Source organism: Aotus nancymaae, unplaced genomic scaffold (genome assembly GCF_030222135.1).
Source record: "Aotus nancymaae isolate 86718 unplaced genomic scaffold, 86718_ANA_hifiasm-v0.15.2.pri h1tg000028l, whole genome shotgun sequence".
NCBI classification, from domain to species: Eukaryota; Metazoa; Chordata; class Mammalia; order Primates; family Aotidae; genus Aotus; species Aotus nancymaae.
Window position 1 is genome coordinate 36,263,402 of NW_026988441.1, and position 27,212 is coordinate 36,290,613.

Sequence of the window (27,212 nt, forward strand, 5' to 3'; positions counted from 1 at the left end):
TGCTTTTTAGTTTTTGGGTCTTCCACCGTTGCTTAGGTTGGAGTGCAGCGGCAAGATCATGGCTCACTGCAGCCTTGAACTCCTGGTTCAAGTGATCCTCCCGCCTTGACCTCCTGAGTAGCTGGACTACAGGCACATACCACCCATGCCTAATTTTTAAATTTCGTGTAGAGATGAGGGTCTTGCCATGTTGCCAGGCTGATCTTGAACTCCTGGGATCAAGGGATTCTCTGCCTTGGTCTCCAGAAGTGCTGGGATTACAGGTATGAGCCACTGCACCTGGCTTTTTTTATTTCTGTTACTTATTTTTCTTTATTAATCTTACCAGATGTTCCTCTATTAGTCATTCAAATAACTTTCATGTTTGATGACCCTCTAAAATACACTTACTGTGTATGAGGCTTTTCTTCCATTAAGCTTATTTTACTGTTCTTTAAAACCTTCTTAAATGTTTAGCTAATTATTTTTGAGCTTTTTCTTTCTTTTTGAGATGAAGTCTCGCCCTGTCGCCCAGGCTGGAGTGCAATGGCATGATCTTGGTTCACCGCAACCTCTGCCTCCTGGGTTCAGGCGATTCTTCTGCCTCAGCCTCCCAAGTAGCTGGGATTACAGGCACAAGCCACCATGCCTGGCTTTTTTTTTTTTTTTTTTTTTTTTTTTGCATCTTTAGTAGAGACGGGATTTCACCATGTTGGTCAGGCTGGTCTTGAACTCCTGACCTCGTGATCTGCCCACCTTGGCCTCCCAAAGTGCTGGGATTACAGGCATGAGCCTAGTTACACATTTCCTTCAAAGGATCACTTAAGCTACATTCCACAAGCATTTCCATGTACTATTTTTGCTATTCATCTATGAAAGTGTATTTTCTATCTCCATTATGAGTTATCTTTCAACCTATGAAGTTTTTGTTGCTTGTTTTCTGGGGGAAATGGGAATAGTTGGATAGGGAAACACCAGGTAAATGAGATAATTATAAGCCTCGCTTCGTGAGACACCATAGTTGATTTATACAAATCCCTTTCTTCGTGCATTTATTAAGATGAAATTTGCATAGCGTATTAACCATTTCAAACTGAACAATTCAGTGACATTTAGTACATTCACAATGTTGTGCCACTACAACTTTAGCTCCAAAACATTTTCATAACTACAAAATAAAACTCTGTACCTTTGAGACAGTTTCTTCCCATGCCTTCTGCCCGCAGCCCCCCACAACTATAAATGTGCATTTTATTTTTATAGGTTTACCTCTTCTGGATATTTCATACAGGTGGAATCACAAAATGTGTGACCTTTTATGTCTGGCTTCTTACACTGAGCATAATCGTTTCAGGGTTCCTTCACATGCAGCATGTCAGTGCCGCGTTCCTTTTCATGGCTGAGTAGTATTCCATTGTATAGATTGACTGCAATTTGTTTATTCAGCCACTGGACATTTGGGATGTTCTACCCTTTTCTTTTTTCCAGATAGGGTCTCACTCTGTTGCCCAAGCTGGCGTACGGTGGCGTGATATAGCTCACAGCAGTCTTGTACTCCTGCGCTCAGGCAAACTTCCCTCTCAGCTTCCTGAGTAGTTGGGACTATACACACACACATGCCACCACACCCTGCTTATTTTTCTATTTTTTAAATTTAATTTTTTTTTTTAGAGACAGAGTTTCACCACGTTGGCCAGGCTGGTCTCAAATTCCTGATCTCAGGTGATCCACCCGCCTCGGCCTCCCAAAGTGCTGGGATTACAGATGTGAGCCACTGCTCCTGGACGTTTTGGCATATTTTATATAATATTCTCTATAAGGACCTTACTCTGGCCATTATTTTTGTTTTTTAGATGGAGTCTCACTCTGTCACCAGGCTGGAGTGCAGTGGTGCGATCTTGGCTCACTGCAATCTCCGCTTCCCAGGTTCAAGTGATTCTCCTGCCTCAGCCTCCCAAGTAGGTGGGATTACAGGTGTGCGCCACTACGCCCAGCTAGTATATATTTTTGTATTTTTTTTTTTAGTAGAGTTGGGGTTTCACCATGTTGGCCAGGATGGTCTCAATCTCTTGACTTTGTGATCTGCCCACCTTGGACTCCCAAAGTGCTGGGATTACAGGTGTAAGCCACCACGCCCAGCTGATTTTTCTCTATTTTGTAGAGGAAGTGTCTCACCACGTTGCCCAGATGGTCTCGAACTCCTATATTCAAGCAATCCTCCTTCTTCGACCTCCCAAAGTGTTGGGATTACAGGAGTGAACCACTGTGACCGGCTGTTTCTACCTTTATTGTGACTAGTGCTGCAATGAACATTCATGTGTAAGTATTTGAGTACCTGCTTCCAGTTCTTTTGGGTCTATTCCTAGGAGTGGAATTGCTGGATCATGTTGTAATTCTGTTTAGCTTCTTGAGGAACCACCAAATGATTTTCCACAGTGATTAACTATTTTACATTTCCACCAGCAATGAACACAGTTGTTTCAATTTTTCCACATCCTTGCCAACACTTCGTTCATTATACCCACTCTTGCGGATGTGAAGGGGTTTCTCATTGTGGTTTTGATTTGCATTTTCCTAATGACTAATGATGTTGAATATTTTTTCATGTGCTTTTTATTTCTGAGAATTTTTTTTTTTTTTAAGACAGAGTCTTGCTTTTGTTGCCCAGGCTGGAGTGCAATGGCACAATTTCAGCTCACTGCAACTCTGCCTTCTGGGTTCAAGCGATTCTCCTACCTCAGCCTCCCAAGTAGCTAGGATTACAGGCGCCCACCACCATGCCCAGCTAATTTTTGTATTTTTAGTAGAGATGGGGTTTCTCCATGTTGGTCAGGCTGGGCTTGAACTCCTGACCTCAGGTGATACACCTGCCTTGGCCTCCCAAAGAGCTGGGATTACAGGCCTGAGCCACCGCGCCTGACCAGTAAATTTCTATTCAAACCCTTTGCCCGTTTTTTTTCTTTTTTGTGGAGACAGGAGTCTTGTTCTATTTCCCAGGCTGGTCTTGGATTCCTGGACTAAGCGATCCTCTTGCCTAAACCCCCAAAGTGCTGGGATTATAGGGGTGAGCCACCACACCTGGTTGCTTTGCACATTTATTTTTTTGAGACCAAGTCTGGCTCTGTTGCCAAGGCTGGAGTGCAGTGGCATGATCTCGGGTCACTGCAACCTCTGCCTCCTGGGTTCAAGCAGTTCTCTCACCTCAGCCTCCTGCGTAGCTGAGATTAGAGGTGCCTGCCACCATGCCTGGCTAATTTTTGTATTTTCACTAGAGACAGGGTTTCGCCAGGCTGCTCTTAAACTCCTGACCTCAGGTGATCCGCTGGCCTCGGCCTCCCAAAGTGCTGGGATCACGTGAGCCACTGCGCCCAGCCTGTGTTTATATTTCATTATGGGTCTGCTAGCTAGGTATTCATGCCTATGCAACGTTATTTCATTTGGGTTGCTTTTGAGCTTTATAAAAGGTCAACAATTGTACACAATGCTGAATGGTTTTACAGTGTTGGTAACAATTTATACTCCCCTCAATAATGTATGTGAGATTACTGACCCCCCGACATTCTCTCCAATTCTTTCTGTTGTCCAACTTCCTTTTTATTTTTGAGACGGAGTCTCACTCTGTTGACCAGGCTGGAATGCAGTGGTATGATCTCAGCTTGCCGCAACCTCCACTTCCCAGGCTCAAGCGGTTCTCCTGCAGCAGCCTCCCAAGTAACTGGGATTACAGGTATGCACCACCACACCCAGCTTATTTTTGTATTTTTAGTAGAGATGGGGTTTTACCATGTTGATCAGGCTCAGGCTGGTCTCGAACTCCTGACCTCAAGTGATCTGCCTGCCTCAGCCTCCCAAAGGGCTGGGATTCCAGGTGTGAGCCACCGCGCCTGGCCTCCGTTTCTTTATTTTTGGAGCTTTTTAAGAGATGGTGACTGTCTCCAGGCTAACCCTTGGGAAGCCTGTGGGATTTTTATCCTCATTCCCTCCATTGTCCCAAGGGAGATGCCAGGGATGGGGCTGAGCATCTCCTCTGCTTGGTCTATGACCTCTGTGCGACCTCGGGCAAAGGACTGGACCTTTCAGAGCTAGTCTGTAAGGGGGTCTTTGAGAGGCTGACCAAGGTCACCCTAAGGGTGGAGGGAGAGGCTTATTCGAGGCGCTGGCTGGGGAGTCGGGGGCTCATCTGGGAATAGCAAGGGGGTGGGTCTCTGGGCTCTGTTGCTGTCTGGGGCCCCTGGGGGGCCCTTACATCAATGGGATACATAAATGGAGGTTTGGCTCCCTCGGGGGTCTCTGAGGATGAGGAAGGAGCTTTGATGGGGACCCAAGTTCTCAGGCAGAAAATATGGCTCCGTTTATGTTTTATTGGACCCTTTTCAGCCTGGGGCTCCCCCTGCCGGCTGCAGCCCGGAGGTGTCTGTGGCCAGCTGAGGCATCCAGCTGCTGCCTCTCAGCTCTGTCCAGTTGCCCAGTGGGAGAGAGGGCGGGTGGGCAGAAGGAAGGGGCAGGAGACAGATCATCAGCCCTCCCCGCCCACCCCGGGTGGGGCCCTCCCTGCCTCCGGAAAGGTGGCCCCAGGACTGCCAGTCCCATCACCCCAGAAATATCCAAGGCGTTAGGGGCAGCCCCTCATGGCCAGCCCCCACTTGGCTATGTGGCCGTTGTGTGACTGTTGTTCAGACGCCCGGCCACCCGGCTCCGAGGGCCGTCAGCAGGAACTGCCCTGGGCCCTTGAGCCGCCCCGTTCTTTAGCTGGAGAGGTTCCTGGGTTGCTGCCACCTCCTCCTCACTGGAGTCCGATTCTTCCACGTCACTACGAATGTCCTTCTCCATCTGGGGAACAGAGGGAGGGATGCGGGTTGGAGCAAGGAGAGAGGAGGAGCTTGGGGCTGGGGCTGGGGACCCCGGGGAGGTCCAGCCATACCTGGCCCTTCTTCACGAAGCTATAGAGCATGCGCAGGATGAGGCAAGACCAGAACACATGTAGCAGCTGCAGCAACGTCAGAAGCACATTCAAGAAGTAGTAGCCGAAGAAGGGGCCAGTGTTGCTGACGGACTCATAGTATGTGGTGTAGAGGATCCTACAGCAGGAGGGAGAGGAGGACGCCGGGCCTTCATCAGCTGCTGTAGACCCCAGTCCTAGGAATCTCTTAACTGGCATGGCCTTCCCTGCTCCATAACCTTCTATAGCTCCCTAGTGCCCTCCACCCTATGATACCTGTGCTCTTAAGCTGGGCACTCAAGGGCCCCTCTCACTGGCTTGTACTAAATGAGCAGAACACACTCAAGCTCTCTGACGGGCCGTTCATGACCATGAACCCCGACCCAAGAGGGTGCTTATGATCCCAGCTGCTTTACTGGATGGCACTTTGACCCCTTTTCTCTTCTCAGCCCCCATCACCTCCCTCTCATTAGCAGGTGACTGCCTTCTCATCTCAGAGGGGAGGGGCTTCACATCTCAGGAAGGCAGGCAGTGGGGCCTCATCTCCCAGGAAGACTGAGGGAGCAGGGCTCCATCTCCCAGAGTTTAAGAGGGGCGGGGCTGGATACAAGAAGCTAGAGAGGGGCGGGGCTTTATCTCCAGGCAGACAGACAGGGTGGGGCCTCATCACCCAGGGAGCCAGACAGGGGTGGGGCTTCATCTCCCTAGGAGTCTGGGAGGGGTGGGGCTTCATTTTCACTGTGCAACCTGTCAGTTGGAAAGAATGTTCCCAAGTGCCCTGCTCCTCCCCTCAAATTCCACCTTCTTGCTTGTTGCCTGGGACGCTGTCCTGGAGCCAGCTCCCACCGCCCCCTCTCTTCTGAAACCCAGTGCAAAGACGGAGCTTTGCACTGTCCCCAAGACTGGAGTGCAGGGGCATGATCTTGGCTCACTGCAACCTCAGCTTCCTGGGTTCCAGCGATTCTCCTGCCTCAGCCTCCCAAGTAGCTGGGATTATAGGCACCCACCACCATACCTGGCTAATTTTGGTATTTTTAGTAGAGGTGGTTTTGCCATTTTGGCCAGGCTGGTCTCGAACTCCTGACCTCAAATGATCTGTCTGCCTCAGCCTCCCAAAGTGCTGGGATTACAGGTGTGAGTCCCTGCACCCGGCCTTCCTGCTCGTTCTTAAGCATCAACGCCAACCCCACTGTTATTTCACACAAGAAAAAGCCAAACCCGAAAAGCTCTCTGTTGACTCTACTCTGCCCCTCTGGCTACCAACTTCCTTTCCCTGTAGGCTTATTTCTTGGAACTCGTTGAAAGTATTGGCTGCAGCTGCCGTGTTTCTTCTACCCCAAAATCAACTGTAGGGTTACCAGTGACCTCTCCTTCCTCACTACACAGTGCCGAGCCCCAGCCCCAACCTTCAGCAACCAGTACAGCAAGTGCCCAGTGGCCCACCCTCCTCCCTGGGCCCCTTCCCTCTCTGGCTCCCCCCACCCCACCATCTCCCCATCTCACAGCCACTTCTGCCTGATCTCAGGCTCTGACCCCAAGACAGGTGGGAGCCATGGAGGGTTGTAGGCAGAGGAAGGATGCCATCTGACTCATATGCTCCATAAGCCCTGTTCTTGCTCTCTCGATATGCAAACATCAGGGAGCCCCAGGAGTGAGCCTCTCTGTCCAAATCTGGTCCCTAGGTGACCCAATCCAGGCTGGTGGCTGCAAATACCAGCCATGGACTGGCAACTCCTACATTACCTCTTTCCCCAGAAGCCCAGACTGGCATGCCCAGTGCCTTCTCCGTGTCTCCTCCAAGGCTACAGACACCCTCAAACCCAGCAGGGCAAAACTCCTGATGCCTCCAGCAGTTCCTTCTGTGCTTGCTCGCATCTCCTGACCCCAGAGGCATCCCCTTGGGTCTGCCCACTTCCCTCGCCTACCCTGGGTCCCCTCGCTCCTGCCTACACTTCCCATTATGTTTCCCTGCAGCTGCTGGAGGGCACCCAGAACATCTGGGTCAGATCAAATCCCTCCTCTGCTTATAACCTCCATGGCTCACATCTCCCTCGCGGTCAAAGCCAAAGTCCTCCCCACATCAAGGCCCTGGATGGCCTACCCCTATCTCCTCCCTGCCCTCCCCGTCACCCACTGTGCTCCAGCCACGAAGGCCTCCTCGCTGTTCCTCTAACATGCCAGGCACCGTCTTGCCTCAGGGCCTTTGCACAGGCTGTTCTCTCTTCCTGGAACCTTCTTCTCCTCTGATCAACACGGTTCTGTCCTTCACCCCCTCCCATCTGCCTGTGCAAATGCTGTCGGCGAGGCATTCCCTGCCCACTGTAATTCCCAACTACCTCCAACTACCCACCCTGCCCATAATTCCTGTTCCCTTCCCAACTTTATTAAAATTATTTATTTAGAGACAGAGTCTTGGTCTGTCACCCAGGCTGGGGTGCAATGGCATGATCTTGGTTCACTGCAACCTTTGACTCCTGGGTTGAAGCAATTCTCCTGCCTCAGCCTCCCGAGTAGCTGGGACTACAGGCATGTACCACAATGCCCAGCTAATTATCGTACTTTTAGTAGAGACGGGGTTTCTCTATGTTGGCCAGGATGGTCTCAAACTCCTGACTTCAGGTGACCTGCCCACCTCGGCCTCCTACAGTGCTGGGATTACAGGCGCAAGCCACCACATCCAGCCAATTTTATATTTTTTTAAGACAAAGTTTCCTCTGTCACCCAGGCTGGAGTGTAGTGGTGCAATCTTGGTTCACTGTAGCCTCTGCCTCCTAGGTTCAAGTGATCCTCCTGCCTCAGCCTCTTGAGTAGCTGGGACTATAGGCTACTTACCATTACTCAGTGTGCCTGGACCATGGAGTGGAAGGAGAGGTCAGGGTTGCCAGCGCACCAAAGTCTGCCCAGTAAATATTTGTGGGACCTCTTGAATGTGCTGGGAACACAGCAGAGGCCACAGTGCGAAGATCCCTGCCCTTGTGAGCAGACATTGCAGGGGTTGGAGCCACCACACCTGGCGTGTGTGTGTGTGTGTGTGTATGTGTATGAATATATGATAGATTCTCACTCTGTCACCCAGGCTGAAGTGTAGTGATACAATCTAGGCTCACTGCAACCTCCACTTCCCGGGTTCAAGTGATTCTCCTGCCTCAGCCTCCCGAGTAGCTGGGATTACAGGCATGTACCATCCTATCTAGCTAATTTTTGTATTTTTGGTGGAGATGGGGTTTCACCATGTGGCCAGGCTGGTCTTGAACTCCTAACCTCAAGTGATCTGCGTGCTTCGGCCTCCCAAAGTGCTGAGATTATAGGCATGAGCCACCGTGCCTGGCCCCCTGACTTAATTTGCTTGTTAGTACAGTCACTCCTTCGCGTGTTGTCTATTTCACCTGGCTGCCTCATTTACCATCTGCTCCCCCCACCCCTGCTGCAATGTCTGCTCACGAGGGCAGGGATCTTTGCACTGTGGCCTCTGCTGTGCTCCCAGCACATTCAAGAGGCCCCACAAATATTTACGGGGCAGACTTTGGTGCACTGGCAACCCTGACCTCTCCTACTCCGTGGTCCAGGAATGCTGAGTAATGGTAAGTATAATTCTCAGTTCATCTCACCTCTGGGCCTTTGCATATGTTGTGCCCTGTGCCTGGAAGCCCCTGCCTCCTCCTGGAGTCTCCCAGCCAATACCCCCAGCTCCCTGGGGCAGGGTGCCGAGGGTGAGGCAGTCTTGGAATCTCAGACATGCCCTCCCACCTCCCTGACTCCCACGGGAAGGCTGACTCACTGGGTGGGGAAGAGCACCAGGCGGGTGTAGAAGAAGACCAAGGAGAAGATGAGGAAGAGAGCATCGCACACTCGCCGATACTGTGTGTAGTTGACCATCTTACAGGCCTGAGAAAGGCAGCAGAGAGAAATGCGCTCAGGATCAGGGGCCAGGCAAGGAGGGGCCTGGTCTCAGGGATAAGGTGCCATAGGGAAGGACCAGGTGAGTTGGGGTGGGACCTAACTTTCCAGGAACTACCTAGAAAGGTAAAAAGTGTGAATATAGGGTGGGTGCAGTGGCTCATGCCTGCAATCCCAGCACTTTGGGAGGCTGAGGCAGGCAGATCACCTGAGGTCAGGAGTTCGAGACCATCCTGGCCAACATGGTGAAATCCTGTCTCTACTAAAAACACAAAAATTAGCTGGGCATGGTGGCGAGTGCCTGTAATCCCAGCTACTTGGGAAGCTGAGGCAGGAGAATCGCTTGAATCTAGGAGGTGGAGATTGCAGTGAGCCGAGATTGCGCCATTGCACTCCAGCCTGGTTGACAAGAGTGAAACTCCATCTCAAAAAAAGAAAGTGTGTGAATACATGTGTGTCTGCACATGTGTGTAGCTTTGTCCTCCAAGGAGGAAGGCAGAAAGGGGCAGGGCTTTATCTCCCAGGAAGACGGAGGGAACAGGGCATCATCGCCAAAGCAAGATGAGAGTGGCAGGACCTGCCCAAGGAAGCCGGGAGGGGTGTGGCTTAATCATCCAGGAAGACAGATGGGGTTGGGCCTCACTGCCCAAGGAGGCAAGGAAGGGCAGGGCCTCAGCCAGGAAGACAAGGAGGCTGGGAGTGGCAGGGCTTCACTTCACCTCCCTGGAAGGTTGGGAGGAATGGGAGGGGCACCTGGGAGGGGCTGGGTACAGCAGCTGGCAGGGGTCAGGCAGGGGCCAGGCCCACCTCCAGCAGGTAGTCGGAGGAATCGTGTAACAGCAGTACCAGACAGCCAATGCGCACCAGGTTGGCGCTGTAGGAGAAGGTCATCAGGATGACTGCCACGAAGTGATGCATCACCTGCTCTTTAAAATCCTGTGGGAGATGTTGGGTCATAGTGGGGACGAGGCTTGATGCTGGAGGGGGCCCCCTACCCCATGGGCCAAGGAGTGGGCCCTTTCAGAGAGTTGGTGTGGCCTCTCCGCCTCATGCAGGAGGCACCAGGAAGTTCTCAGGATCTGGTTGTGACGCCGCCTCACCGCCCAGCACCCCAGCTCCCTGTCCAGAGACTGGGGCTTCCAGAATCTTGTTTGGCCTCACCTTGCGCTTGACATCAAAGGGCAGCCTCATTAGCAGTGAGAGGTAGAAACCCATCTCGAAGAGGTACCACCAGTACACGGATGGCTTCAGGGTCTGTGGCAGGGCAGGGCAAGGTTAGCTGTGGGGAGCAAAGGCTCCCATCGGGCAGGGGTATGGCTCAGGACCCTCTCCCTTCACCCAAAACCAGGACACTTGAATCCCAATGAGTGAGCTCCCCATCCCTGGAGGTAATCAAGGGCAGTGGTTTGGTGGAAGCTCCTGCTTGGAGTTTCCTGGCCCCTCTCTATTCCACAGGGGAATCAAAGATAGAGAGTGGGACTCAGGGGAATGATGGTTTAGTATCAGGGTTCGGGTCTCATGACCATGGCTGCAGCAACAGTCTGACCTGTCAAGTGTTCACACACACTCTGACACTCACCTGCTCTGGGTAATTCTCCCAGCACATTACTGGTGCCCACAGCCATGGCTCCTGCAGGGAAACGGGTGTCAGGCTGTGTAGAAGTGAGAATCCAGCCTCCCAGCCTGGGTCTGTGGCCTCTTTGGGATTCCTTCCATAATCTCATAGATGCTGCCTTTACCCAGCCCTGCTTTTTCCTGCCTCTCACTCGCGAGTTGGGGGCTATTCCAAGGAGGCCAGGAGAAGCGGGACCTCATCAGCCAGGAAGACAGAGGGGGTGGGGCCTCATCAGCCAGGAAGACAGAGGGGGTGGGGCCTCAGTCAGGAAGACAGAGGGGGTGGGGCCTCATCAGCCAGGAAGACAGAGGGGGTGGGGCCTCATCAGCCAGGAAGACAGAAGGGGTGGGGCCTCATCAGCCAGGAAGACAGAGGGGGTGGGGCCTCGGCCAGGAAGACAGAGGGGGTGGGGCCTCATCAGCCAGGAAGACAGAGGGGGTGGGGCCTCATCAGCCAGGAAGACAGAGGGGGTGGGGCCTCATCAGCCAGGAAGACAGAGGGGGTGGGGCCTCAGTCAGGAAGACAGAGGGGGTGGGGCCTCATCTGCCAGGAAGACAGAGGGGGTGGAGTCTCATTGCCCAAGAAGGCTGAGAGGGGCGGGGCCTCATCAGATACCCAAACCTGTAGCACATGGTAGATCCTAAGTACCTTTTGAGTGAACATTTACCACCATTTCCCCAAGCTCGCTCTCCCCTCTGGCTGCATCCCTCCACACACCCCCTCCCACCAGAGCCAAGCCTGGGGCATAGGAGGTGTTTCTGGGACAGGTGGGCGGGGCAGGTGAGCAGTCAGGTATACTCACGTGATACAGGACGGAGAGGCCGCCCACAAAGGAGGACAGGTAGAAGAGAAACCTCCAGCTGCGGACAGGGAGGGAGCTGTGAAAACAGCAGACACCCTCCTGCTGCCCTGCACCCTAGAAGCCCCAGCCAGCCCCATCCTGGGCTTACCTTGCCTCACAGAACTTCTTGGTCAACCGGGGTCGATCCTGGTTCCGGCGTCTCCGGAACCATCGTTGAGTCTGCCGCAGTGTGAGGCCACACTGGGCAGCCAGGAGGGACAGCTGGGGCTGGGGAGGGGGTGATGGGGACAAGGGTCACAGAGGCCCTGTGGTGGCTTCCCCCCATGTCCTCACAGGACTTGGCTCTGTCCTCTCCTCCACTGAAGCCCCATGTCTTGCCTACAGGGTGGCTGTGTCTATATGGAGAGGCACTATTGGGGGTCCCAGGGTGGGGTCCTGCAGAACACTTAGGCCTTAAGAGAAGCAAATCCTGCCGGGTGCCATGGCTCACACCTGTAATCCCAGCACTTTGGGAGGCCAAGGTGGGCGGATCACAAGGTTGGGAGTTCAAGACCAGCCTGGCCAACATAGTGAAACCCCATCTCTACTAAAACTACAAAAATTAGTCTGTTGTGGTAGCATGTGCCTGTAGTCCCAGCTATGCATGAGGCTGAGGCAGGAGAAGCACTTGAACCCAGGAGGTGGAGGTTGCAGTGAGCTGAGACCTCTCCATTGCACTCCAGCCTGGGTAAGAGTGAAACTCCATCTCAAAAAAAAAAAAAAAAAGGATCAAATCCTGTTCACAGGGCAGGCAGGTCGCTGGTGGGGATTGGGATTAAGAGAGACGCTGGCGTGCAGCATCCCCTGCCCCCAGAAAGGCTTTCCTGCGCCCCTCCAGAACGGTCAGTTCTCACCTCTGTGGATAACCCCCGATCTGCACCGAAGGAGGCGAGCGAAGCAGATTCCCAGCACAATTAGTGCCTGAAGAATATCTTAATTTATAGTGTTATTACTCAGTTATATCCTTTTATCCTTTATATATAATCATATTAGTTTATAGAATTAGTGCCTGAAGAATATCTTACTACTCATTTATATATGTATATTTATTTATATCTTAGTTCATAATGGGAGGAATGCCTAGAGCAGAAGACATGGTACAGAGCATGAATTAAGGGATAAACAGCTATACAACATATGTAAGCATATCGTGCTTATAGTCGGAGGAATGTCTAGAGCAGACACAGTGCACAGCATGATTTAAGGGAAAAGCAGTTATACCAGGACAAGCATCTTTGGCCCAGGTGGCAGCATTCAGTATCGTAAAGATACCTGCCGTAGGGCAGACATGGAGCAAGAGCCTCTTCTCCTGATAAAGGAGTAGTAGTACCTTGCATCCAGTTCTTGTGGAAGGCTGCCCTCAGGGGGCAATCCCGAGAGCATTCGAGGGCTTAAAACCCCTCCAGTATAGTCGCGCCTTGGTGACTGTATAACTTGTCAGCTCTCTAGCTACTGTGCTGGCTCAGGGCATCCTCCTATAGAAATTGGAAGCTGCCAGCAGGGGGCTGTAGACCTTGTCAGCTCTGTCGCTGCTTAAAGCATCCTCCTATAGAATCCCTTAGAAGTAGCCTGCCCCTAGATAAGAGATACTGCACATTACACCCTCTTCACTGCGTACGGCCCACCTCCTAGCCTAGGTGACCTAATGGGGGTGGACCCCTTGCTTATCGCTCACGTGAATGTCTTGACCCTATCACTGTCCTTAAAGATGACCTCACTCACTACCCTTCCCCACAACCTATATCTAATACAGATGCTTCTGGACGTTTGGGGCCTCGCCTGTCTCCACTTATAGGTGGCATGCCCCAGCCCCCCTTCCCGAGCCCAGCTGTGCTTTGTCCTTCTGTATCTTGTCTCTTTATTTCTTGGATCCTGTGCCTCAGCACAGCGATAGGGGACACCCCACGACCCTGTAGGGCTGTGGCTCTACACACCTCCAACCTAGGCAGGCAGTTGAGATCTTGCCCCACCCCCAAGCCCTCCCTGCAGAGGGAAATTGACAAGAAAAGGAGGAGTCACATGGTTTCTAGCTCTGTGGAAGCTGGCCTGTCACCCCTAGGGTACATGGTCTTCACCATTCCCCACCCCACTCGGGACCCAGCCATGTTTCCACAGCGCAGAGCCTGTCCAGCAGGCAGCCACGCCAGAGATGGGAATGGAGGGAGGGTCACAGGGCTGCTTGTTATTCCATCCCCCACGAGCACAGCCAGACCTTCCATTCCTTCCCAAGATAGGAGAGCAAGCAACTACTTTCAGCCTCCTAGAATCTGTCCATTGGGCAACTGTACCCACTGAGGCCCAGGGAGGCTGGGAGGGGCAGGACTCCATCTTCCAGGGAGGCTGGGTAGGGCGGGGCCCCATCTCCCAAGGAGGCTGAGAGGGGCGAGTCCTCATCTCCCCTGGAGGCTGGGTAGGGCGGGGCTCCATCTCCCAGGGAGGCAGAAGGTGTGGGGCCTATTTCCCAGGGAGGCTGGTGGTGGTGGGTGGGGAGGAGGACGGAGCTCCATCTCCCAAGGAGACTGGGCGGGGCAGGGCTCTATCTCCCAGGTAGACTGAGAGGGGCAAGGGCTCTCTCTCCCAGGGAGGCTGGAGGGGTGGGACCCATTTCCCAGGGAGGCTTGGGGGGGCGGGGCTCCATCTCCTAGGGAGGCTGGGAGGGGCGGGGCTCCATCTCCTAGGGAGGCTGGGAGGGGCGGGGCTCCATCTCCTAGGGAGGCTGGGAGGGGTGGGGCCTCCTCTCCCACGGAGGTTGGTGAGGCAGCGCTTATTTCCCAGGGAACTGGGGATTAACAGTGCAAAGTGGGGACGTCGTGGGGGTGCCTGAACCCACCTTGGCTTCCCCTATTCCAACAAATGGGCCACACACCGCCCGCAGGCCCCACCCCCAGGGCAGTAGTGCCAGTTGGAGGGCATGGAAAACTCTCACCTCTTTGGGCCTGTGGCCTTCTGTGAGGAAGTGTTTCTCCAGTCTGGCGTTGGGCTTCACCTGCCTCCTGGTATGATCCTGCACGCCCAGCCACCGGCTCAGGGGCAGGCCAATGAATCTGGGTACAAGAGAGAGCCCATCAGTCTAGGTGAAGAGACAGGATTACCTGTGTGTGGGGACGAACATGCTATCGGTGGGGAAACCAAGTCTTGGAGGGGCAAAGTTACAGGCTCAGAGAGCACAGCTGGCACATGGCAGAGTGTGTGATGTGAAGGGTCTTCCTTCTCCATCTGAATAGAAGGTTTGGAGCCCTGAGTCAGAAAGGATCATGGGGCAGGACTCAATTTTCCACTTACTCCTGGCCTAACCCCCTGGGGCCCTGGAGGAGTAGCGGGGCTGCTGCGATAGACCAAACATAAGAAAGGCAGCTGACTCACGCCTGTAATCTCAGCACTTTGGGAGGCCCAAATGGGTGGATCACCTGAGATTAGAAGTTCGAGACCAGCCTGACCAATATGGTGAAACCTATCTCTACTAAAAATACAAAATCGGGCCAGGCTCAGTGGCTCACGCCTGTAATCCCAGCACTTTGGGAGGCCAGGTGGGCAGATCACCTGAGGTGGGTGTTCAAGACCACCCTGACCAATATGATGTAACCCTGTCTCCCCTAAAAATACAAAATCATCAGGGCATGGTGGCACATGCCTGTAATCCCAGCTACTTGGGAGGCTGAGACAGGAGAATCGCTTGAACCTGGGAGGCGGAGGTTGCTGTGAGCTGAGATGGTGCCATTGCACTCCAGCCTGGGCAACAAGAGCAAAACTCTATCTCAAAAAACAAAACAAAATCATCAGGGCATGGTGGTGGGAGCCTGTATTCCCAGCTACTCAGGAGGCTGAGGCAGGAGAATTGCTTGAACCTGGAGGTAGAGGTTACAGTGAGCCTTACATCAGTGCACTTCAGCCTGGGTGACAGAGTAAGACTCTGTCTCAAAAAAAATAAAATAAAATAAAAAAAGGCAGCAGGACCTGTCTGCAGGGTGGGGGTGTGCAGACCAACTCTTGGGGTACCTAGGTACCCTTTGCCCAATCCCAAACCAGGGATAAGTCTCCTTACCGCTGGTCTCACTTTGGCCTGGGCCCTGGTCTGAGTCCCCCCGCCAGTCTAAGGTCTCCCAGGGGCAGGGACAGGGGCAGGTCTGGTCTCTCTCCAAGCCCCTCCTCCCAGCATGCCCCATTCCGGGGTAGGGACTTGGAGATCAGGGACCCTGGTCAATCACCACATTGCCAACAAGAGGGCGCCCCAACATCACAGGTGGGAACCAAATTTTATATCCACCATCTATCCCAACATCATCCCTCATTTGGGGAAACTGAGGCCCAGAGCAGCTTAGCAAGGAACTGATTGCAGACTAATCATGATGCGGAGAGAAAGGGCAGATATTTAAGGAGCGCTTATTATCTGCTAAGCATAAGGCCAAGTCCATGTTATGCACTAGCTCACTTAACCCTAAGTCCCACTGTCCTAATCGGTAAACTGAGACTCACAGGGTCAGAGACATGCCCAAGGTGACACTGTGAGTGGGCAGAAAACCTGAAATTTGAAGTTAGGATTCTTGTTTTTGTATTAAGAGGCAGGGTCTCCTTTGGAAGGTGGAGTGTGGGAGGATTGCTTGAGCTCATGGGTTCAAGACCAGCCTGGGAAACATGCTAAGACCTTGTCTCTACTAAAAATACAAAAATTAGCCGGGTGTGGTGGCACACACCTGTAATCCCAGCTACTTGGGAGGCTGAGGTAGGAGAACTGCTTGAACCTGGGAGGCAGAGATTGCAGTGAACCAAGATCATGCTATTGCACTCAAAATTAGCCAGGTGTGGTGGCGCATGCCTGTAGTCTCAGCTACTGGTGGGGCTCAGGATTTCATTTTTTTTTTTTTTTTTTTTGAGAGGTGTCACCCAGGCTGGAGAGGTGCCATCACAGCTTACTGCATCCTCGAACTCCTAGGCTCAAGCGATCCTCCTGCCTCAGCCCCCACCCACCAAGTAGCTAGGATTACAGGCACCAGCCCCCGCTCTCAGTTAATTTTTGTATTTTTAAAATAGAGACAAGGTTTCACCATGTCACCCAGTCTGCTCTTGAACTCCTGGACTCAAGTGATCCACCCGCCTCGGCCTCCCAAGTTGCTGACATTACAGGCATTAGCCACCATAACTGGCATATTCTTTTTTTTTTTTTAAACAAGGACTAAAACTCCTGCGTTTGAAACTGGAAAACCCTCTGCCCACCCCACTGTCCTTCACAGAGTCCCTGGGATGTCTTTGGGATGGGCTAACACCCCCAGCTCACATTTGTCTTTTTTTTTTTTCTTTTTTTTTGATGGACTCTTGCTCTGTTGCCCAGGCTGGAGTGCAGTGGCACAATCTTGGCTCACTGCAACTTCCATCTCCCAGGTTCAGGCGATTCTCCTGCCTCAGCCTCCTGAGTAGCTGGGATTACAGGGGTGCCCCTAGCTAATTTTTGTATTTTTAGGAGAGACAGGGTTTCACCATGTTGGCTAGGCTGGTCTTGAACTCCTGACCTCAAGTGATCCGCCCGTGTCAGCCTCCCAAAGTGCTGGGATTACAGGTGTGAGCCACCGTGCCCGGCCTCCCATCCCTATTTTATGAAGATGCTGGCACACCCAGCCCCAATCTGTGGCCAGTGTTCCGATAAACCAGCAATCAGAGGCCAGAAGTGTGGATGGAGGCGGCTGGGGGTAGGGTGGAGACAGGGAAAGCGCTTTGGTGAAAAGCCAGCTTCCGCTGGGGACGTGCTGCAATGGCAAATTGCACGCAGGGGCAGGAGCACATGCTGGAGCGGCCGCGGGGGTGATGGGTCACTCACCTCTCAAAGGTGAGGCGCATGGCCAGGAGGACCAGCGCCAGGGGCAGGGCTGCCAGCATGTCCTGGGGGTGAGGGTAGACCTGGCCATCCCGGTCTTCCAGCTGTGTCCATGTGATGTTGGGCGGTAACCAGAACCTGTCCTGCCAAAGCCACTCGTTGAAACTGGACAGCATTCTGTGGACACAGGTTCCAGTTAGCTGGGAGCTCTGCAAGCAGAATGGGTGGGGCAAGTGGGCCTGAGAGGCTGGAGCCTCAGAACTCCTACTTGGGCCCCTGTCAGCACAGCTGACAACCAGGAGGCGGGACTGGAAGATGGAACTCCTCTTGCCTGGGACTTTGGAACTGTCCTCTGGCCCCAGAAGAGAGAGGCCTTAGCCCCCACTCCATTCTCATCCCCTGCCCCCAACTGCCTGGTCAGTGTTAGAAGCAGAGTTGAAGTGTGTGTGTCTTCAGGCAAATGACTTGACCTCTCTGAACCTCAAGTTCATCTGTGAAACAGAGACAGTAATACCCAGGCTTCTCAACCTAAAGTGCTTGGCCCACTGATCCTTAACAAGAGTAATAACAGCACAGCCCAACACAATAGTTACTATTCTGCACTTCACTGATGCCAAGATGGTAGCCAGAAGTCAGGGGAGTGGCCGTGTGGGGTCAAGAACTTGAGTCTTGGCCAGGCGTGGTGGCTCACGCCTGTAATCCCAGCACTTTGGGAGGCCAAGGCAGGTAGATCACGAGGTCAGGAGTTCAAGACCAGCCTGGCCAAGATGGTGAAACCGCATGTCTACTAAAAATACAAAAATTAGCTGGGAATGGTGGCAGACGCCTTTAATCCCAGCTACTTGGGAGGCTGAGGCAGAGAACTGCTTGAACCCGGAGGCAGAGGTTGCCGTGAGTCGAGATGGTGCCATTGCACTCCAGCCTGGGTGACACAGCAAGACTCCATCTCAAAAAAGGAATCCAGAGTTCCTTTCCTGGCCATCCTTTGGAAGGTGGACTCCCCTCTAGGTGGGAATTTCAGGCGTCTCGCTTGCTATCCCAGAGCCCATGAAGCAGGTGGGTAAGAGAGCCTATCGCATGACTGAGCTTGCTGGATAACGGAGCGGCAGTCAAAGTGGGGCAGCTCCAGCCAGCATGTCCCAGTCTGTTTGTGGAGCCCAAAGAGCTGCTCCCTTTCCTGAGATCTTAAGCCAAGAGTCTGGCCCACCACAGTGGTTCCCACTCAGAAAGTTTGTTCATTCACTCATTCCTCTGTCCACCTATCCCCCTGTCTATCTATCTACTCATCATCCATCCCTCTGTCTACCCATCCAAACATCTGTCTGCCTACCCATTATCCATCCACCCATCATCCGTCATCCACCCATCATCCACCTATCCACCCACCCATTCATCCATCCACCCATCATCCATCATCCACCCATCATCCACCTATCCACCCACCCATTCATCCATCCACCCATCATCCATCATCCACCCATCATCCACCTATCCACCCACCCATTCATCCATCCACCTATCTTCCATCCATCATCCATCCACCTACCTATTTATCCATCCGTCCACCCACCCAAACATCTCTCCACCCACCCATCATCCATCCACCCATCCAAAAATCTGTCCGTCTACCCATCATCCATCCATCTACCATCTATCTGTCTACTCATCCAAACATCTGTCCATCCACCCATCATCCATGCATCTGTTCACCCATCATTCACCCATGTGTCCTTCCACCCACCCATCCTTCCATCCATCTATTCTTCCAGCTATGCTTCTATCCATTTTCCCTTCTATCCATCTATTTATCCATCTATCCTTGCATCCATCCATCTGTCTGTCCATCTATCCATCCAGGCAAAGAGATGTTCTGTGATTGACTTGTACATGCCAGGTCAGGGCTGGGCCTTGGTGCCATAGCAGGGTAAAACAGCCAACACGTTCCTGTCCACCTCGCAGACCAATAGAGAGGGCAGGCAAGAAACAGGTAAACAGCTTCATACATGAATGAGATACCGAAGTGTAACGGGGCCAGGTAGAAAACAGAGTGGCATGATTTTAAATGTGATCAAAGAGAGGCTCTCTAAGGAGTGCCATCTGAGCTGGGACTTAAAGATGAGGAGGTCAGGCCAGGCACAGTGGTTCACACCTGTAATCCCAGCACTTTGGGAGGCCAAGGCAGGTGGATCACTTGAGATTAGGAGTTCAAGACCAGCCTGGCCAATATGGTGAAACCCCTTCTCTACTAAAAATATAAAAATAGCCGGGCACGGTGGCTCATGCCTGTAATCCCAGCACTTTGGGAGGCCGAGGCGGGTGGATCACAAGGTCAAGAGATCGAGACCATCCTGGTCAACACGGTGAAACCCCGTCTCTACTAAAAATACAAAAAATTAGCTGGGTATGGTGGCGCGTGCCTGTAATCCCAGCTACTCAGGAGGCTGAGGCAGGAAGAATTGCCTGAACCCAGGAGGCGGAGGTTGCAGTGAGCTGAGATTGCGCCATTGCACTCCAGCCTGGGTAACAAGAGCGAAACTCCGTCTCAAAAAAAAAAAAAAAAAAAAAAATTTATATATATAAATAATTAGTGGGTGTGGTTGCATGCACCTGTAACCCAAGCTACTTGGGAGGCTGAGGCAGGAAAATCACTTGAACCAGGGAGGCGGAGGTTGCAGTGAGTTGAGATTGTGCCACTACACTCCAGACTGGGAAACAGAGTGAGACTCCGTCTGAAAAAAAAAAAAAAAAAAGATGAGGTTGGGTCAGGTACAGTGGCTCACGTCTGTAATCCCAACACTTTAGGAGGCTGAGGCAGGTGGGTTGCTTGAGCCCAGGAGTTCAAAACTAGCTTGGGCAACATAGCAAGAACCTGTCTCTAAAAAAAATTTAAAAAGTAGTCAGGTGTGGTGGCATGTATCTGTAGTTCTAGCTACTCAGGAGGCTGAGGTGAGAGGATGGCTTGAGCCCAGGAGTTTGAGGCTGCAGGGAGCTATGATCGCACGACTGCACTCCAGCCTGGGGGACAGAGTAAGACCCTATTTTTGGGAAAAACAAAAAAGATGAAACAGTTCCCGGTTTGCACACAAGGAGGTGGGGCTGGGAGAGAGGCTTTCTAGATAAATACACAGCAAGTGCAAAGGCCCTGAGGCAGGACCATGCCTAACGTGTTGGAGGAACAGCAGAGGCTCCTGTGGCTGGTGCAGAGTGAGCAAGGGGGAGAGAGGGAGGAGGGGAGGCCAGGGAGGCGATGACGGACAGCACAGGGCACGCAAGGTATGGGGGCCACAGGGAGGAATCTGGGTTATTTCTCCCAACATTTTATTTTGAGATGGAGTCTCTCTCTGTCACCCAGCCTAGAGTGCAGTGACGTGATCTCAGCTCACTGCAACCTCCGCCTTGTGGGTTCAAGCAATTCTCATGCCTCAGCCTCCTGAGTAGCTGGGATTACAGATGCATGCCACCATACCCGGCTAATTTTTTTGTATTTTTAGTAGAGACGGGGTTTCACCATTTTGGCCAGGCTGGTCTTGAACTCCTGACCTCAAGTGATCCACTTGCCTCAGTCTCCCAAAGTGCTGAGATTACAGGTGCGAGCCACTGTGCCTGGCCTTCCCCCAGCGTTTTACAATAAACATTTTAAACCTACAGAAAAGTTGAAAGGGCTGGGTGCGGTGGCTCACACTTTTAATCCCAGGACTTTGGGAGGCTGAGGTGGGGGGATCACAAGGTCAGGAGATCGAGACCATCCTGGTCAACATGGTGAAACCCCGTCTCTACTAAAATACAAAAAAATGGCCAGGCATGGTGGTGCTTGCCTGTAGTCCCAGCTGCTCGGGAGGCTGAGGCAGAGGAATCATTTGAACCTGGGAGGTGGAGGTTGCAGTGAACTGAGATCACCCCACTGCACTCCAGCCTGGTGACGCAGCAAAACACCATCTCAAAAAAAAAAAAAAAGAGTTGAAAGATTTTTACAGTGAATACCTGTATTCTCAACACTAGATTCTCCCCTTTGCATTCCATCCTATTTATTTCATCACCCATCTTCCCCTGCATCTGCCTGTCCATCCCTCTATCCACCCATTGGTCTATCTGGTTATTCCTGATGCGTTGCAATGTAGGCAGCAGACCTCAAGCCATATCACCCCTAAACATATCAGCACACAGATCATTAACTAGGATCAATATTTGCTTAAGGGGTTTTTCTTTCAATGTAAAATTTACCATGGTGAAATGCATGCTTTTTTTTTTTTTTTTTTTTTTTTAAGACAGGGTCTCACTCTGTCACCCAGGCTGGAGTGCAGTGATCATGGCTGCCTGCAGCCTTGACCTCCTGGACTCAAATGGTCTTTTCATGTCAGCCCCCGAGTAGCCAGGACCAACAAGCACACACCACCACCACCATGACTGGCTAATTTTAAAAATTTTTGTGTAGAGAGAGGGTTTCCCTATGCTGCCCAGGCTGGTCTCAAACTCCTGGCTCAAGCGATCCTCCTGCCTTGGTCTCCCAAAGTGTTGGGATTACAGGTGTGAGCCACTGCACCTGGCCTGCACACCTCTTCAGCGCACAGTCACTGAGTTTGGACAAAGCCATGTACCTGGCTAATCCAGTCTCCTACCACAAATATTGCCTCTAGAAACGTATCTCTTGCCTCTTCCCAATCAACCTCCACCCCTGTTCTGTCATCCAAAGGTAACATCCATTCTATTCCATTCTTTTTTTTTTTGACAGGGTCTCACTCTGTAGCCCAGGCTGGAGTGCAGTGGTGCAATCACACCTCACTGCAGCCTCAATCTCCTGCACTCAAGCGATCCTCCCACCTCAGCCTCCCAAATTGCTGTGATTATAGGTGTGAGCCACCTTGCCCTGCCCCCCGACCCCACATTTGTCAGTTCTTCATGACAACCTTGCGATGTTACAAAATAAAAATAGGCTGGGCGCGGTGGCTCACGCCTGTAATCCCAGCACTTTGGGAGGCCAAGGTGGGTGGATTACTTGAGGTCAGGAGTTCAAAACCAGCCTGGCTAACATGGTGAAACCCTGTCTCTACTAAAAATACAAAACTTAGCCAGGCATGGTGGCCGGCACCTGTAATCCCAGCTACTCAGGAGGCTGAGGCAGGAGAATCACTTGAACTTGGGAGGCGGAGGCTGCAGTAAGCTATGATCATGCCATCGCACTCCAGTCTAAAAGAGTGAAACCTGTCTCCAAAAACAGAGTAAATAAAAAATATAAATAAAATAAAAAATAGGGTACAGTGGCTCATGCCTGTAATCCCAGCACTTTGGGAGGCTGAGGCAGGAGGATTCCTTGAAGCCAAGAGTTCAAGACTAGCCTGGGTGGGGTTGGGCAGCTGGGTATGGTGTCTCACCCCTGTAATACCAGCACTTTGAGAGGCCAAGGTGGGCAAACTGCTTTCCAGGGTGAAACTGCACCATTTTACACTCCCATCAGGGGAACGTGGGGTTTCTATAAATAAAGCCCTTGGTTTTACTTTGAATAACGCAGGGATCCTCAGGGTGCTCATTGCCATGCAGGGCGTAGCACTTTGTAGGCCAGAAGAGGGCGCTCTATCGTGTCCAGGTGGGATGAGGTAGAGATAAGGGGAAAGATTCCAGAGACATGTTGGAGGTGGGTCCCCCCGCAAGAGCCAAATGCCTTCCAAAAAGGAGCCAGAGAAGAGAAGGGTTGGGAGAGGAAATTGACAAGATATTGGTCAAAGGATTTGAAATTTCAGTTAGCAGGAGTAGTAAGTCCAAGAGATCTACTGTACATCATGATGTATTAAATACTAGAAAATTGCTAACAGACTAGATTTTCTGCAGGGAGGCAATCTCGCTCTGTCATCCAGGCTGGAATGTGCAATCATAGCTCACTGCAGACTTGATTTCCTGGGCACAAGCCATCATCCTGCCTCAGCCTCCTGAGTAGCTCAGACTACCAGCTCCAGCCACCACACCCGGCTCTTTCCTGCCTTTTCTGGCTTTAGAGGCCGCCTGCATTCCCCAGTTCCTGGTCCCTTTCTCCATCTTCAGAACCAGCAGTGGCTAGTTGGGTGTTTCTCCCACCTCATCATTCTGACAATGTCTCTCCTGCCTCCGTCTTCATCATTTTAGGACCTTTGTGATGACCCTGGGTTTACCCAGATAATCTCCCATCTCAAGGTCAGCTGATTAACAAATTTAATTCCATCTTCAGCCTCACCTCATTGGATACTGAAACTGTCAGCCTTCCAATCTGAAGAAATGGATGAACCAGAATGGGTGAGCTGATTTCAAGACGGGAGTCAGGCTAGGTGTCAGATAATACAAGTGGGCAGGGGAGGGGCACAGCTAAAATGTTCCTGTGGGCATGTGGAAGAGGCAGGATCTATTCAGCTTGGGGTGGGTGGGGCGTGGGTAGGACTTGTCAATGAGTGGTTGCTGTTGAAATCCATGAAGATAGATGGAGTCCTCTATCTATCAGCAAGGGGTCAACAAGACCCCGTTTTGGGGAAAAAAAAAAAAAACCCAAAGCAAGAGGGTGCACATGAAGGGCAGTCAGAATACCATGCCATGGGGCACCTGACGTTTAGGCATCAGTGAAGCATTAGGAGCAGCTGCTAGCATTGGATACTTTGGTTGGGGAGGGACACTAGAAGTCAGCGGCCCAACAAGCAGTCAAGGGTGTGGGAGAGCGGATAGTCTAGACCCGCAATGAGGCCCAGGTATCTGAGACAGAGTAGAAACATAAACAGCTGGGTGGATGTGGGGACTTAGGCCCAGGTGGTTGATTTCTCTAGAAAACAAAACCATCTTTACTAGCAGACATGGTTGGCTTGATCCTGTGCACCCATGGGGCTCAAGGACACATGGCCAGCTTGGCACTCCTGGCCCCAACTGTATTTAGCCTCACAGCCAGAGCCATGACCACTGCAGGGTATCTGAAATCCCCTATTTTTTTTTTTTAAGAGACAGGGTCTCACTTTGTCACCAGGGTCTCACTTTGTCACCCAGACTGGAGTGCAGTGGCCCGATCATAGCTCACTGCAGCCTCAAACTCCTGGGTTCAAGCCATCCTCCCACCTCAGCCTCCCAAGTCACCGGTGCAGCCTTCTCTTAGAGACCCTGCTACCTATTTGACAGACCCCTGGGTGCAGACAGAAGGGGGCTAGGTGTCCCAGGAATCCAGACCCCCAGGTCTGTGTTTTCTCCTCACCCAAGGGTCCTAGATGCATCTTTGTACATCTTGGTGCATTCAAGTCATGATGAGCTTAGGGGATGAGGGAGAACCACAGGAACAATGGCTTCTCACGATCTCAGGCCTCTGCTGATGTGCCCAGCTTCAAGGCCACCAGTTCACTGGCTGATACTCTGCCCCCACCAGACAATATAGTTTCACACATCCTAGCCTTTACAAATACTGGCCTCTGCCTAGAATACTCATTTAGTATTTACTGCACCATGCTGGGTGCTGAAGACACAAAATAGTGGGGAAAACAAGCAACACCTCTGCCCTGAAGGGCTTACACACTTTCTTTCTCTGTTTGGCAAACTCCTATGCATCCTTCAAAACCCAGCTCAGTTATCACCTCTTCCTGAATGCAGCCCCTGGTTGACCTGCTTTGGATCCTGTTAAAGCACTCTCCCCAACCCTGTCTTGCTCACTGTGATGTCAGGAGCTGGCCAAGCAATGTTTTTACAGGGAGGGTTGAAGAAGGAAGCATAACCAGTTGTAAACTCTACTCTTCTATGCCTGATTCAGCACTTTCTACCCTGCACTTTCTAAACCAGGGAGCTCTCCAAGGCGGCTTCGGACTGATATACGCTGACTGCAGAGGTCTGGCCCCAGAGGTCCTACCATCTTGCTAATCTATCTCTGTCTGTTCCCTTCCCTCTTCTCTCTCTTAAAGCATAAATAAGAGATACTGTAGTTTGAGAAAAAGAACAGGGTCTGGAGCCCAGCAGACTGGCCAGAGTCCTGACTGCAATGCTTCAAAGCCGTGGCAGCCTCAAGGTCTTCACCTGTTGGTGGGGCAAGTGCCCTCCCTGAAGGGTGGTTAAGCAGCCCAGAGACCCTGCACCTGGGGCATTGAGGCTGAGGCTGCCATAGGACAGGGGCTCAAGTATGGCTGTAACCAGGCGCCCTAGGCCAGCAAGGCTCAGCTTCTCCTCCTGAGGGAAGGGAGGAAATGAGGCTGAGGGACGTGTTCCTCAATTTCTAGCTTTTCTCTTTTGGATCCCAGCTCTTCTGTTCACTCCCTGTCATCCTCTGTCTTCCTAGGCCTCAGTTGTCCCATCTGAAAAATGGGTACAGCTAGATTCCCTTTTTGCTCTACCAGGCTATTATAAGGCTCAGGAGGCAGGCAGTTTATAAACACTCCATGCTGATATCACAACGGATCGGATTCCTGCCTCACCCGTTTACCAGCCATGTAACCTGGCCTCTCTGTGCCTCAGTTTCATCTGTAAAATGGAACAAACAATAGTCCCTCTTCCCCATGGAGAGGTTGGGAATGGTAACTGGAGTGAGCACTTAGTAAAATGTAGAGTACTGGGTGTGGTGGCTCACACCCAGCACTTTGAGAGGCCAAGGTGGGAGGACTGCTCGAGGCCAGGAGTTCGAGACCAGTCAGGGCAACATAGTGAGATCCCATCTCTACAAAAAACTTAAGAATTAAGTGGGCATAGTGGCGCACACCTATAATCCCGCTACTCAGGACGCTGAGGTGAGAGGATTCTTGAGCCCAGGAGTTTGAGGCTGCAGTGAGCTGTGATCATGCCACTGCACTCCAGCCTGGGTGACAGAGCAACCCGTTTTGGAAAAAACAAAAACCCCAAAAAACAACTTAGTGGCTGTAATGGTTACCAGAGACAGGAGGCTGGGGCAGGATGGGGAGTGGTCTGGAAAGGAGAAGTGCTGGCCTATGGAGGCTTCTAGATGGTTCTTCCGAGCCCTTAGGACGGTTCCCAGCATCTGAGCTGCCTCAGGCTGCTGGAAGCTTTCCTTGCCTCTGCCACCTTCCCTTAAAGCTGCAGTGATGTGTTTGGGCTGAGCTGGACGAGAGCCGCTCGGGGTCATCTGCAGAGCCACCTCGTGGGTGGCAGGGCCAGTGTGACCAGCCCGAGTCTCTATTCTCCCCTCACCCCACCCGCCCCCAAGCCTGGCTGCTGTTTGAAGCCTCCCTGGTCCCACTCCCAGCTCGGCCCCTGCCACCTGGGAACCGAACTGATAATCCTTCTTAGTGGCTAAAAATAGCCCCGGATTGGGGGAAACAGAAAGACACGGGGCTTTGTACTGACATGGGAGGTGGGTTGGGGGGTGACGAGCAGAGGATCCCTGGCCCCTCTCCAGGGGTCTGAGTGAGCAGGATCCCCACAGCTGCCCTGAACCCTGAAGGACCCTTGCACTGCTCAGCAGATCAGAGCTACGCAGATAGGTTTGTTTTTGCTTTCAATCTAGCTGGAAATGAAGGACGTGTCCAGGGTTGTGAAAAAGGAAATTCAGACCCCAGATGTCTGGGCCTCCCAGAGATGAAAACACACACACGCTTGCATACATTCACTCAGTCACCCGCCCCCGAAGCCTAGCCTGCTGCCCAGGGTCACCTGACTCCTGCGGCCAGAGGCTCAGGCGGGAACACGTGATGTGCTGTAAGGGAAGGAGGCTTTGTAGATAACCACAGCCTGCCTCTGTGCCGGGCCCTGGCTGTCCCTTCCAGATGGCCCTGTCTCTTCCACTCTGGGCCTCTCTGAGCAGGGATCCCACAGGGTGCTAGTGACCAGAGATGCAGCCAGTTGAGGTACCACTCCCCGCAAAGACCCCAAGCGGACCCCAAGTCTAGGGTTTCACCTTACCTGAGCCCCTTATTTCTGGACACATTCCTGTCCTCCGCATTCTGGCCCTGCTGCCTCCCCACCTCTGTCTCCCCAGCTTAATCCACAGCAACTGCTGCTTGCTGGGCTTCCAACTCACTAAGCGCACGTGTACCATGTTTGCATCCCAGACAGTCACACACATGTCCAACTGTCTCATCATTCTCATCTTAGCTCAAATGTCACCTCCTCCAAGAAGCCTTTCCAGACTACCACCAAAGAGGCCACTGTATTGTGTCTCCTGATCCTGTGTAGTTCCTTCAGCCCAGTTGATCTGTTTCAC

General features: G+C 52.2%; 1 protein-coding gene across 9 annotated transcripts in view; it reads right to left on the reverse strand.

Moving 5' to 3' along the window:
- Positions 1 to 1,014: 1,014 nt before the first annotated feature.
- Positions 1,015 to 27,212, reverse strand: part of CERS4 (ceramide synthase 4) — a 55,341-nt gene continuing 29,143 nt past the window's right edge. For 6 of the 9 annotated variants that reach the window (XM_064381958.1, XM_064381959.1, XM_064381954.1 and 3 more), the window contains 10 exons: positions 17,081 to 17,254; positions 14,198 to 14,315; positions 11,381 to 11,499; positions 11,233 to 11,290; positions 10,395 to 10,445; positions 9,977 to 10,069; positions 9,623 to 9,751; positions 8,697 to 8,803; positions 4,901 to 5,057; positions 1,015 to 4,809 (listed from right to left, as the gene is read on the reverse strand). In XM_064381958.1, coding sequence (XP_064238028.1) covers positions 4,627 to 4,809; positions 4,901 to 5,057; positions 8,697 to 8,803; positions 9,623 to 9,751; positions 9,977 to 10,069; positions 10,395 to 10,445; positions 11,233 to 11,290; positions 11,381 to 11,499; positions 14,198 to 14,315; positions 17,081 to 17,253 — 1,188 coding nt within the window. In that variant the 5' untranslated portion in view covers position 17,254 and the 3' untranslated portion in view covers positions 1,015 to 4,626. Of the gene's footprint in view, positions 4,810 to 4,900; positions 5,058 to 8,696; positions 8,804 to 9,622; positions 9,752 to 9,976; positions 10,070 to 10,394; positions 10,446 to 11,232; positions 11,291 to 11,380; positions 11,500 to 14,197; positions 14,316 to 17,080; positions 17,255 to 19,684; positions 19,805 to 27,212 lie in introns of those variants that run through there. The other 3 variants (XM_064381956.1, XM_064381960.1, XM_064381961.1) reach the window with 3 other exon arrangements.